This window comes from Oncorhynchus nerka, linkage group LG2 (genome assembly GCF_034236695.1).
Source record: "Oncorhynchus nerka isolate Pitt River linkage group LG2, Oner_Uvic_2.0, whole genome shotgun sequence".
Classification (NCBI taxonomy): domain Eukaryota; kingdom Metazoa; phylum Chordata; class Actinopteri; order Salmoniformes; family Salmonidae; genus Oncorhynchus; species Oncorhynchus nerka.
In genome coordinates, this window is record NC_088397.1 from 9496485 (window position 1) to 9510306 (window position 13822).

The window sequence follows — 13822 nt, forward strand, 5'->3', positions numbered from 1 at the left end:
ACACGAAGAGCAGAGGCATTGAGATGTCATCCCCCACTGCTTCCTGCTTCTCTTCAAACTCAGAACACTTCTCTTTGCTCTAGTCTACATGACAGGAAAATGGTCTGAGAGAGAGATGTGAAACTGGGTCTGAGAGAGATGTGAAACTGGGTCTGAGAGAGATGTGAAACTGGGTCTGAGAGAGATGTGAAACTGGGTCTGAGAGAGATGTGAAACTGGGTCTGAGAGAGATGTGAAACTGGGTCTGTGAGAGATGGGTCTGAGAGAGATGTGAAACTGGGTCTGAGAGAGATGTGAAACTGGGTCTGAGAGAGATGTGAAACTGGGTCTGAGAGAGATGTGAAACTGGGTCTGAGAGAGATGTGAAACTGGGTCTGAGAGAGATGTGAAACTGGGTCTGAGAGAGATGTGAAACTGGCATGAGAGAGATGTGAAAATGGGTCAGAGAGATGTGAAAATGGGTCAGAGAGATGTGAAAATGGGTCAGAGAGAGATGTGAAAATTGGGTGGAGAGATGTGAAAATGGGTCAGAGAGAGATGTGAAAATGGGTCAGAGAGAAAATACATTTTAATGTACATAGTAGTCAGACACAACTCTGGGTCTAATTTCTCAGACAGGAAGATGTTTGAATCACGAGGGTGAGAATTCATCTTGGCTCAAAAAGGGCTGCTCCTCGTGTTTTGTCAATAGCTTTTATTGATTGGCTGAGCTCTTTAGTAGGATGCACGTTGACATCCAACATGTGTGCCGTATGTATTCAGCCTTCCTGTTGTTCTGGACCACAATATTCATTAACCTTGTATTCTTGTTAGCTAAACTCCTCCTTTTTGTGGTCCGTTTGGGACAGCAGCAGTCTCCTGTATCAGCTGGCCAGTCGGTGAGGGGCTCTAAGGTACAGTCGGTGGATTAGCATGATGCCTGGCATGTCTGCCTGGCAACTACCACATACATTATCATTTTATCTCAGGTGTTTCTGCTGAGAAGACTGATTTATCCCATATGTCTTATATATTTGCCTGCTGTTGACTTGGTTCTTGTGATGTAGTGAACAGGGGGGTTCATACTCATTCCGTGGAGGCCCTAGTGTCAGAGGGTTTGGGGGTTGTCCTTTCAGTTAAGACCTAGACAACCAGGTGAGTGCAGTTCTTTACTAATTAGTAACCTTCATTTATCAATCGAGTACAAAGGACCTGCAGACACTCTGCCCTCCGTGGAATATTTACACGTGATTTAAGTCATCCCTTTAAAAACATCCCATGGAATGAGTCTGACAGGTGATTTAAGTCATCCCTTTAAAAACATCCCGTGGAATGAGCCTGACACGTGATTTAAGTCATCCCTTTAAAAACATCCCGTGGAATGAGTCTGACACGTGATTTAAGTCATCCCTTTAAAAACATCCCGTGGAATGAGTCTGACACGTGATTTAAGTCATCCCTTTAAAAACATCCCGTGGAATGAGTCTGACACGTGATTTAAGTCATCCCTTTAAAAACATCCCGTGGAATGAGTCTGACACGTGATTTAAGTCATCCCTTTAAAAACATGCCGTGGAATGAGTCTGACACGTGATTTAAGTCATCCCTTTAAAAACATCCCGTGGAATGAGTCTGACACGTGATTTAAGTCATCCCTTTAAAAACGTCCAGACTTGTGGTGGTGCGTTAGTATTATTTATCTTCATTTGCATGATGTTCAGATGTTTAAACTGACTTATTTACGTGTTTGCTAACCATCACGTTAGTTACATGCATGGATTGGATTTGATTCACCCAACTCATTTTGAGGTCTGAACATATTCTGTTGGTCGTGCTTGGTGCTTGCTGGCCTTTACGTCTTGGTTTGTATTTTTACTTGGTCGGTTCGCGTTTTGAAATGATCAACGCACGTCATCTAAAGGAATATATTTTTAACCGTTGTCAATATACTGTACTCTCCCTCAGTCCAGGGTAAAGTTAGTACGGAGCCTGGCTGTCTGTGAAGAGTCCTCTCCTCCCTTTCTAACTGCACACCAGCTGACACCAGATCCTCAGGTAAACCTTTAGACACACACACACACACACACACCTCTGAGTAAATCCCCAGACGACTTCTTCTACCCCATTAGTTTGGCTCATTTCACAAACGTCACTCTGCCTTCTCACTGGACACACACACGAGCCAGAAGCTAGAGGGCCTTGCATTTCATCCAGTCAGCACTAACTTCATCAAAACCACGAGGGTGTTCTCCACCACCAGCCGTTTTGTGTGTGTGTGTGTGTGTGTGCGTCCTGTATTACTCACATCCATTTTAGAGAAGATTGTATTTTCATGTGTCAGAACATGGAGTCCTGTGGATTGATATAATTGAATAGTACGGTTGTCACTATGATGTTAGGCTTCCTCCAACCCATTCCTTTGTCTGTCAGCACCACTCAAACATGTCCTTGGCTAATGGTGTTTGAAGTGATACAGGTTATTTTTTTTTGGGGGATGTTGTCTTTCTATGGTAAGTTGCCATTTTTTATGGCAATTATTTCTCCTTGAGTGGAAATGTTTCCTTGGTGTAGACGAGAAAACAAAATGATTCTACTTCTCTGTAAAGATGCATTGTCCTTGCTGTGAAACCGGTTACTAGGAAACCCTGACTGTGTGTTTAAAATGGATAGACTTCCTTGAACTGGTGAGATTTAACCCCCTCCTTCTCAGAGTTCTATTCAGTCCTCTTTCACTCTTATCTATCTTTCTCTTCTTCCTCACATCTCTTTTTCTCCACTTTCTGTCTTCTGCTCTCTCATTCGCCCTCTCTCCACTTACGCTCCCTTCCTCACATCTCTTTCTTTGATGCTTTCCTGTAGTAATATGAGTTATTTTGTTAACCAGTTGTGCTGAATAACTACAGCAAAGCCTCCCTGAGAGGCAGAGGATATCTTCTTTTTCTTACCTTTTTATTTGACCAGGCAAGTCAGTTGAGAACAAATTCTTATTTTCAATGATGGCCTAGGAACAGCGGGTTAACTGCCTTGTTCAGGGGCAGGACAGATTTGTACCTTGTCAGCTGGGGGATTTGATCTACCAACCTTTTGGTTACTGGCCCAACGCTCTAACCGCTAGGCTACCATTATATCACTAATGTAAACATTACATCTACCTTCCAGAAACCACTGGCTCCTAACTTCTTTACCCAGTTGCCTCTATCCTGAAGTGGTATTTAATTGAAGCTCCTTGCAGCCAGCACTCTGAATCTGTGTTCCAAATGGCTCCCTATTGGCCCTGGTCAAAAGTAGTGCCCTATATAGGGTATCATTTAGGTCGCAGGCTGAGTATCAGTGTGCTGTTCAGCTTTTAGCTCCTCTCTGCCTTTTGTACTAGTGTTGAATAGTGAATCAGAGCAGGAGATGAAGCGCAGCAGAGATTAAGATGAGTAGTGGGGTTAAACCAAGGTCAAGGCTGGGATGCTGAGAGCCTTGAAACACACAACTGGAATGATAGGAATGTACATTTTCATTCAAGTCAGTACTGTCAAACGGTTGTTATATTCTCCATGCTCGCTAAGCCTTAGACATTTAACAATTCATATTTTAGTAATTTAGCAGACTCTTATCCAGAGCGAATTACAGGCACAATTAGGGGGTTAGGGCAAGGGCACATCAACAGATTTTTTTTCACCTAGTCAGCTTGGGGATTCGAACCAGCGACCTTTCGATTACTGGCCCAACGCTCTTAACCACTAGCCCCCCCACATTCTAGTTATTGTATTTCTATGCTTGTCTGAAACAAGTCTTCCAAAGGGAGTTCTTTCATGTGGTACAATAAAGGCAATGATTGATGTGAAGGTGTGGGAGGTGAGACAAGCTTTCTATTGATGGATGTGAAGGTGTGGAAGGTGAGACATGCTTTCTATTGGATGGATGTGAAGGTGTGGAAGGTGAGACAGGCTTTCTATTGATGGATGTGAAGGTGTGGAAGGTGAGACAGGCTTTCTATTGGATGGATGTGAAGGTGTGGAAGGTGAGACAGGCTTTCTATTGGATGGATGTGAAGGTGTGGAAGATGAGACAGGCTTTCTATTGGATGTATTCTCTTCCCCCAACATAAAGCAGATCTATATTTGACTCAGTATTCACTCCTCTGTAGGTCCATGTACTGTTAGTGTTTGTTTAGTCACATCATTGTAATGTCAAAATGATGTATGATTTTCAGGTGTTTAAAGATGAAATAAAACAATGTTAATCGTTGTGATGTAATTGACGAGGTGATTATCGTACGTAGAGGAGCCAGGTTTATCACTCTGTGCAGCACAGGGTTTTAGCTGAGCTGTTATTTGAAATGAAAACGGTGCTCTCGTAGTAAATAAGAAATTGATTTGCAATTTAATGAGCGAAATAAGTATTTGACCCCTTCTCAATCAGAAATATTTCTGGCTCCCAGGTGTCTTTTATACAGGTAAAGAGCTGAGATTAGGAGCACACTCTTAAAGGGAGTGCTCCTAATCTTAGTTTGTTACCTGTATAAAAGACTGTCCACAGAAGCAATCAATCAATCTGAAGCCCATCTGAAGTTTGCCAATGAACATCTGAATGATTCAGAGGACAACTGGGTGAAAGTGTTGTGGTCAGATGAGACCAAAATGGAGCTCTTTGGCATCAACTCAACTCGCCGTGTTTGGAGGAGGAGGAATGCTGCCTGTGACCCCAAGAACACCATCCCCACCATCAAACATGGAGGTGGAAACATTATGCTTTGGGGGTGTTTTTCTGCTAAGGGGACAGGACAACTTCACCGCATCAAAGGGACGATGGACAGGGCCATGTACCGTCAAATCTTGGGTGAGAACCTCCTTCCCTCAGCCAGGGCATTGAAAATGGGTCGTGGATAGGTATTCCAGCATGACAATCACCCAAAACACACAGCCAAGGCAACAAAGGAGTGGCTCAAGAAGAAGCACATTAAGGTCCTGGAGTGGCCTAGCCAGTCTCCAGACCCTAATCCCATAGAAAATCTGTGGAGGGAGCTGAAGGTTCGAGTTGCCAAACATCAGCCTCGAAACCTTAATGACTTGGAGAAGATCTGCAAAGAGGAGTGGGACAAAATCCCTCCTGAGTTGTGTGCAAACCTGGTGGCCAACTACAAGAAACGTCTGACCTCCAACAAGGGTTTTGCCACAAGTACTAAGTCATGTTTTGCGGAGGGGTCAAATACTTATTTCCCTCATTAAAATGCAAATAATTTTCTTAACATTTTTGACATGCGTTTTTTCTGGATTGTTTGTTGTTATTCTGTCTCTCACTGTTCAAATAAACCTACCATTAAAATTATAGACTGATCATTTCTTTGTCATTGGGCAAACGTACAAAAACAGCAGGGTATCAAATGCTTTTTTCCCCTCACTGTATATAGTGCACTACTTTTGACCAGGGCCCATAGGGAATAGGCTGCCATATAGGATACAGACTTAATCATGGGGATATTGCTAGTAGCTACCACTGAAGCTTTTATTTCTTACCCTTCAAATTCACATCCAGATATCCCAGTCCTTTGATAAGGAGGAGCTGTCTGCCAAGGAAGAGAAAGAGAAGGTGGAGAAACCAGAGAAGATATCCAGGAAAATGCTGTCAAGAGGTGTGTGGGAGAGTTGGCGGAGAGGTTGATTATCTTTGTGTTGAAAATAGTGAGAGAAAATATAATGGCCATCGCTGCCTTCAGACAGACAGACACTGTTGTGTGTTACAATACAGGACCTTGGAGACATGTTGTGAGCACTAGAGAACTAATTAACTGATTCCGGAACATGGAGCTCTCTGAGAAATCTAATATAGAATCCTAGGAGACTATGGGTGCGTTTGTAAATTCACTCTGGCTGTCTACTCCTGGGTTCAGAGCACTCACATCGGAGTGTGCCAGAGCGCACAATAACCATTTTTTTTATTTACAAATGCACAACAAACACCTGTTGAATATATTATATATGACCAGTGTAAACGTAAGCCCAGTTAGTGCATTCGGAAAGTATTCAGACCCCTTGGACTTTTTCCCACTTTTGTTACAACCTTATTCTAAAATTAATTAAATTGTTTTTTTCCCCTCATTAATCTCACACAATACCTGGTCCACTTGTGTCTAGATTCCAGCCAGGACTACACAGACTCTACTGGAATAGACCTGCATGAGTTCCTGGTCAACACTCTAAAGAACAACCCCAGAGACAGAATGATGCTGTTGAAGTTGGAGCAGGACATTCTGGATTTTATTAGTAATAATGAGTAAGTTATTTAATAAATACAACTTATTGATTGATTTGATGTATTTTATTAATTTATAGTTAATGCAATTTTAATCGAATTCAATTCTATAGTTGTATTATTTTAGCCTTTCAGTAAAGCTCATTCAGCTCTTGTGTCTCCTAGAAGCCAGAAGAGGAAATTCCCTCCCATGACTTCGTACCATAGAATGCTGCTACATCGAGTGGCTGCCTACTTCGGCATGGATCACAATGTTGACCCCACTGGGAAGTCTGTCATCATCAACAAAACTAGCAATACAAGAATGTATGTTTTTCATTTGATACCAGTCAGTTTTAAAACATTTTAAAATACATTATTACTAAACCACAATAATACATTTTATTATATTCTATGAAGCTTAAATACATCAAATTGCTTTGAAAGTAGAAAGTATGTATTTGGTGTAGGTTTGTTTTCCCACTCCTCTAAACTTCCAGCAATGTAAATTGTTTTCCACAGACCAGATCAAAAATTCTCAGAACACATAAAAGACGACAAAACGGATGATTTCCAAAAACGCTACATTCTCAAAAGAGACAACGCCAGCTTCGACCGGGAAGACGGCATGGTAGGGCGTTTTTTGTTCCAATCAAATGTCACCTTGTGTCCCAAATGACACCCTATTCTCTATATAGTGCCCTATGGGCCCTGGTCAACAGAAGTAAAGTATATAGGGAATAGTGTGCCATTTGGGATGCATCCCCAGCGATATGTCTTTGAGAGGGTGACAATCTGGTGCTGTTGTTCCAGCTGCTGGCTAGGCTAAGCTGTGCGGAAGCTGCTGGCTAGGCTAAGCTGTGCGGAAGCTGCTGGCTAGGCTAAGCTGTGCGGAAGCTGCTGGCTAGGCTAAGCTGTGCGGAAGCTGCTGGCTAGGCTAAGCTGTGCGGAAGCTGCTGGCTAGGCTAAGCTGTGCGGAAGCTGCTGGCTAGGCTAAGCTGTGCGGAAGCTGCTGGCTAGGCTAAGCTGTGCGGAAGCTGCTGGCTAGGCTAAGTTGTGCATGTGCTTGCAGATACGAATGCGCCTGAAAGACGACAGGAGAAGCAAATCTATCGAGGAGAGGGAGGAAGACTATCAGAGAGCCAGGGACAGGATATTTGCACCAGATGTGAGATTTTGGCTAATCAATTTAGATTAATGATGCATTTGTGTTTATTATGAAGTAAAATATGGATAGGCTTTATGGACTGCAAATGACATGTAAGTAAGACATTCAAATATAATTATTTTTTTTCCACAGGGAGATCATTTCCACCTAGATGGAAGGTAAATATCATTCACATATCAGTCTAATTTGACACTTACAACATTTGACTGGCTGGTTCAAACGTGGACGGTTTGACTGGCTGGTCCAACGTGGACGGCTTGTCTGGTTGGTCCAACGTGGACGGCTCGTCTGGTTGGTCCAACGTGGACGGCTCGTCTGGTTGGTCCAACGTGGACGGCTCGTCTGGTTGGTCCAACGTGGACGGCTCGTCTGGTTGGTCCAACGTGGACGGCTCGTCTGGTTGGTCCAACGTGGACGGCTCGTCTGGTTGGTCCAACGTGGACGGCTCGTCTGGTTGGTCCAACGTGGACGGCTCGTCTGGTTGGTCCAACGTGGACGGCTCGTCTGGTTGGTCCAACGTGGACGGCTCGTCTGGTTGGTCCAACGTGGACGGCTCGTCTGGTTGGTCCAACGTGGATTTGATACCCTTTGATAATGTTGCATGGTCATCTCCCCATGCAGGAGCCCTGATGAAGAGGCTTGTATCAGTACTCAACAGAGGCGGCAACTCTTCAGGTACTTCCTTTCTGTCACAGATCTCTCACTCACACACACACACACACACACACACACATATCCATCCATTCCTTGTTTCCTCAGACTAGGGGACGGGCGGTCAGCCAGCAGTAGACAGAGCAGCTCTGAGAATGACCCCAAGAACTGTGATGCCCGGCCGTGGAGCAGCACTGATTCAGACAGCTCCAACCGTAACCTGAGGCCGACCATGACCAAGGCCAGCAGCTTCAGCAGCATCTCTGTCCTCATCAGAGGAGACAGCTCAGCCAGCAGCAAGAGCACCGGACGCCTCTCCAAAACAGGCAAGTAATAGGGGGAGGGGCACTGGCTCATGCACACGTAGTCAAATGCATGTGCGACGTATGGTGTCCAGTCTGCTTTGTTCCACAGCATAGTGAAGCACCTGTTTTAATAACAGAATGAACCCTAAGAATGAAAAAAAAATGCTCTGTGTCCATGACTACTGATTGACCCCAAGTGTGGTCAGTCACCCTTAGACAATGTGATACACTAGTTTCTGACTGACATGAGTTGGAATTGGTCCTTCACTGTGTGTCTGTGTGCACCATCCCTGTTTAATACAGGCATACTGGGGGAATGGAGACCCTGTTTTCTTTGTTTATGCTGTTTTGGTTCTTCCTCGTTCCTTGTCTTTTCGATCATCTTTTTGTTGTTGTTGCTGCCTCTGTTCTGGAGGCTTTTCCTCTTGGTTTCATGTGATTCCATTTCCACAGTGACGGCGCCCGACAGACAGATTTTTTGCTTGAGTTTTTTCTTTAACGTTGTTTACGAAGACGGGGCTCACTTTGTGCAGCACAACATCAGCTCTGCTGCTACTGGGAGGCCATGTTGTGTTCCTGTTCGCTCTGTCCTGTGACTCATCTCTTCTGCATGCAGTGCATGGCATCTTTTTGGTTCTTTGGCATCATTTAGCATCTTTCGTTTTAGCATTTTTGGTTTTTAGCTTTTTTTCTAATTTTGTTACAGTATCCCCAATTTCTGTAAGTGCTGGTTGTTTAGTTTGTGTAGAAAACATGAAGAATGATGGCCATCACAATTCTGAATTCATTGGCTTTTACTGTTGGCAAGACAGAGAGACATGTTTCTCTCCTCTCCAATAATACGTCCAGAGACCAAACTGGAGCCCAGATTTCCTCTTTTCTGTCCAGATTTCAAAGCTCCTGATGGCTTTGCTTTTGACATCAAATATTAGCGGTTTGTGTACGTGCCAGAAGACGAACTTTGACGTTCTACACCAGGAAAAGTTGTCTGGTTGCATTACTGACAAACTAATAACATGTTTGTGGTTATACTCTTTAAGATGTGGACCACTTAAAATTACACTTGATACGGGCTCATGCAAGATGCCCACAGAGGGACAAATATCACCTATAGCCAATGAATTCACTCACCGTGTGTCCCACTTTTGAATGGACCAATGGCTATGCTGCTTCTACCCCTGTTACCACAGAAGTGACCAATAGCTGTCGTCCTTGTACCCCTGCCCAGAGGCTGGCTGTGCATGTGTTACAAGCCACTGCCTCTCTTTTTACTTTTTATTTAACTAGGCAAGTCAGTTAAGAACAGATTGTAATTTACAATGAGGGTTACACCTATAGGACGCCTTTCTGGATCCTCTCTGTAGGACGTTTAGTGATCTTTTCATCCCTCCCTCCTCTAGGTTCTGAGTCTTCTAATAGTGTAGGGTCTTCTACGAGTTCCATCTCTCGCCCCCAAGTACTCCACCTGCCTCTCCCTGTCCCAGCTGCTCTAACCCAGGCAGCCGGCCCTGTCGGGGGCCCCAGCACGGTGCTACCTACACCCTCCTCCTCTGCGTCCTCCGCTGCCACGGCCCCCAGCAGTAGTAGAGCTCCTGTACACTGTGATCGGGGCAGCAGGAACGGCCCGGCGCCTGCATCCGGCCCAGCGCCAACCCAGGCCACTGCTAATGCTACTAGTTACTATTTGCTTCCCCCGGAAGCCACAGGGATTCCGCCTGGCAGTATACTGGTCAACCCACACACAGGTTGGTATCTTCTGATCAGGGTTGGTCCTCATCCTCAGTTCATATCGGCTGGATTGGCTCGTCTCTGTCTGCTGTCTTTATCTTGGGTTTGATGTGATGTTTGATTCCTGGTTGGTTTTGATCATAGTTCTTGTAAAACAAAACTTCTTATTCAGTCTTTAAGTCTGTCTGCTCTTCTCTTAGACTGTTGCTGAAATTTTCACAAACTACATATTTTGTTTTGGGTCACATTTTTATCAAAGCCTTTCCAGATTGAATGGACTAAGGGAGTTGGTAAACCTGTGTATATATTCATGGTTTAGTCATTATTCAGGATACATGTTACTATAGCATAACTCCTATTGACTAAATTATACTCAAATGTCCTATAGCCTCTACTGCAGGGCTGTCCAACCCTCTTCATGGGGATTTACTGTCCTGTAGGTTTTCAGTACAACCCTCTTCCTGGAGATCTACTGTCCTGTAGGTTTTTGCCTGAAAACCCACAGGACTGTAGATCTCCAGGAAGAGGGTTGGGCAGCCCTGGTCTACAGTGTATCTAAGTTTGTTGTTCCCCACCTGCAGGCCAACCCTTTGTGAACCCTGACGGCAGTGCTGTGGTCTACAACCCCTCGATGACCTCACAGCAAGGTGGGAGGAGCCAGCAGCCCTTGGCCCCTCCCCTACCGCCCCCAGCCCCGCACCAGCCAGCCAATCACGTCCTCTCCCAGGTCAGTCAATGAGTCGACAGCTCATGTATCCCTTCTTTCTCCAGAAAGCCCATTCACTCCCTGCATGCAGTCATTTCTTTACTCTACCTGTTCTCAATTAATATAGTAGATTAGAATCCATCATTTTTAATTCATGCCTCCTAATTTCCCAGAGAACATTCATCATCTACGAGCTAGGGCTGAGTGAATTATCCAGATATCAATCAGGTTCAATTAATTGTGATATTAATCAGCCAGCTCTAGTTCCTCCTATTCAATCACCTCTGACTTCTTAACTTAATGGAGGTCTCTCTCCTCTCTTTCCCTCTGTTCTGTCCTTTTCTCCTCCTTCAGCCGGTTCGGCATCTCCAGCCCTCTGCTCCACAGCCGATCCAGTACTCAACCATCTCTTACCCTCCTCCTCAGTTCCTGCCACTCTCCTCTAACCAACAATACACTTTGGTACCTATCAATCCTCTCTATCTCTCACCTGTCTGTTTCTGTCCAGTTCCCTCTTCAGCACCTTGTCACTTAATTAGGTGGTCTTTTATAAGACATGGTTACGTGTGTTAATTCCAGACGTGTATATTTTTATACAGAATCTTTGATGTAATGTATGATGGAAAGCCATCTTTATCTGGGAAGACTTTGTGATTGAAGAAGTGTTCAGCAGGATCCTGGATCATGTTCATTAGGCAGAAGACATTTGAAACCAGCAGTTTTCCCAATGGGAACCCAGAACCTTGTTTTCTGTTGCAAAATGTCTTGCAACTGAGTGCTTGTTGAACATGACCCTGTTTGCCCTATGACCCTGTTCGGTCGAACATGACCCTGTTTGCCCTATGACCCTGTTCGGTCGAACATGACCCTGTTTGCCCTGTAACCCTGTTAGGTGGAACATGACCCGGTTAGGTGGAACATGGACCCGGTTAGGTGGAACATGGACCCGGTTAGGTGGAACATGGACCCGGTTAGGTGGAACATGGACCCGGTTAGGTGGAACATGGACCCGTTACCCGGTTAGGTTGAACATGGACCCGGGTTACCCGGTTAGGTTGAACATGGCCTGGTTACTCGGTTAGGTTGAACATGGCCCAATTAGGTTGAACATGGCCCAGTTACTCAGTTAGGTTGAACATGACCCCGTTACCCAGTTAGATTGAACATGGCCCAGTTAGGTTGAACATGGCCCAGTTACTCAGTTAGGTTGAACATGACCCCGTTACCCAGTTAGGTTGAACATGGCCCAGTTAGGTTGAACATGGCCCAGTTACTCAGTTAGATGGAACATGGCCCAGTTACCCAGTTAGGTTGAACATGGCCCAGTTACTCAGTTAGGTTGAACATGGCCCAGTTACTCAGTTAGGTTGAACATGACCCCGTTACCCAGTTAGGTTGAACATGACCCCGTTACCCAGTTAGGTTGAACATGGCCCAGTTAGGTTGAACATGGCCCAGTTAGGTTGAACATGGCCCAGTTACTCAGTTAGGTTGAACATGGCCCAGTTACTCAGTTAGGTTGAACATGGCCCAGTTACTCAGTTAGGTTGAACATGGCCCAGTTACTCAGTTAGGTTGAACATGGCCCAGTTACTCAGTTAGGTTGAACATGGCCCAGTTACTCAGTGAGGTTGAACATGACCCAGTGAGGTTGAACATGGCCCAGTTACTCAATTAGGTTGAACATGACCCAGTGAGGTTGAACATGGCCCAGTTACTCAGTTAGGTTGAACATGACCCAGTGAGGTTGAACATGGCCCCGTTACCCAGTTAGTCCTGTGACCCTGTTAGCCCTGTCATCCAGGTTAGGGGAGGGTTGGCCGTCATTGTAAAATAAGAATTTGTTCTTAACTGACTTGCTTAGTAAAATAAAGGTTAGATAAAACAGCCCTATTACCCTGTCAGGTAGACTAGATCGGGCCGCGTTCTGTGAGGTAGACTAGATCGGGCCGCGTTCTGTTAGGTAGACTAGATCGGGCCGCGTTCTGTTAGGTAGACTAGATCGGGCTGCGTTCTGTTAGGTAGACTCGGGCCGATTCTGGGCCTAGATCATTCTGTTAGGTAGACTAGATCGGGCCGCGTTCTGTTAGGTAGACTAGATCGGGCCGCGTTCTGTTAGGTAGACTAGATCGGGCCGCGTTCTGTTAGGTAGACTAGATCGGGCCGCGTTCTGTTAGGTAGACTAGATCGGGCCGCGTTCTGTTAGGTAGACTAGATCGGGCTGCGTTCTGTTAGGTAGACTAGATCGGGCCGCGTTCTGCTAGGTAGACTAGATCGGGCCGCGTTCTGTTAGGTAGACTAGATCGGGCTGCGTTCTGTTAGGTAGACTAGATCGGGCCGCGTTCTGCTAGGTAGACTAGATCGGGCCGAGTTCTGCTAGGTAGACTAGATCGGGCCGAGTTCTGCTAGGTAGACTAGATCGGGCCGAGTTCTGCTAGGTAGACTAGATCGGGCTGCGTTCTGTTAGGTAGACTAGATCGGGCCGCGTTCTGCTAGGTAGACTAGATCGGGCCGCGTTCTGCTAGGTAGACTAGATCGGACCGCGTTCTGTCAGGTAGACTAGATCGGGCCGAGTTCTGCTAGGTAGACTAGATCGGGCCGCGTTCTGTTTTTTTATTTTTTAAATTTATTTATTTCACCTTTATTTAACCAGGTAGGCTAGTTGAGAACAAGTTCTCATTTGCAACTGCGACCTGGCCAAGATAAAGCATAGCAGTGTGAGCAGACAACACAGAGTTACACATGGAGTAAACAATTAACAAGTCAATAACACAAAAGGAAGAGAAAAAAAAGGGGAGTCTAAATACATTGTGTGCAAAAGGCATGAGGAGGTAGGCGAATAATTACAATTTTGCAGATTAACACTGGAGTGATAAATGATCAGATGGTCATGTACAGGTAGAGATATTGGTGTGCAAAAGAGCAGAAAAGTAAATAAATAAAAACAGTATGGGGATGAGGTAGGTGAAAATGGGTGGGCTATTTGCCGATAGACTATGTACAGCTGCAGCGATCGGTTAGCTGCTCAGATAGCAGATGTTTGAAGTTGGCGAGGAGATAAAA

General features: G+C 45.1%; 1 protein-coding gene across 11 annotated transcripts in view; it reads left to right on the forward strand.

Moving 5' to 3' along the window:
- Positions 1 to 13822, forward strand: part of LOC115126748 (R3H domain-containing protein 1-like) — a 60922-nt gene that overhangs the window by 23640 nt on the left and 23460 nt on the right. For 3 of the 11 annotated variants that reach the window (XM_065022779.1, XM_065022773.1, XM_065022766.1), the window contains 13 exons: positions 849 to 893; positions 1945 to 2034; positions 5506 to 5602; positions 6105 to 6243; positions 6388 to 6528; positions 6724 to 6832; positions 7274 to 7369; positions 7502 to 7527; positions 7991 to 8044; positions 8129 to 8346; positions 9726 to 10070; positions 10635 to 10780; positions 11114 to 11221. In XM_065022779.1, the coding sequence (XP_064878851.1) occupies positions 849 to 893; positions 1945 to 2034; positions 5506 to 5602; positions 6105 to 6243; positions 6388 to 6528; positions 6724 to 6832; positions 7274 to 7369; positions 7502 to 7527; positions 7991 to 8044; positions 8129 to 8346; positions 9726 to 10070; positions 10635 to 10780; positions 11114 to 11221 (1614 nt within the window). The remainder of the gene's footprint in view (positions 1 to 848; positions 894 to 1944; positions 2035 to 5505; positions 5603 to 6104; positions 6244 to 6387; positions 6529 to 6723; positions 6833 to 7273; positions 7370 to 7501; positions 7528 to 7990; positions 8045 to 8128; positions 8347 to 9725; positions 10071 to 10634; positions 10781 to 11113; positions 11222 to 13822) is intronic. The other 8 variants (XM_065022788.1, XM_065022782.1, XM_065022791.1 and 5 more) reach the window with 8 other exon arrangements.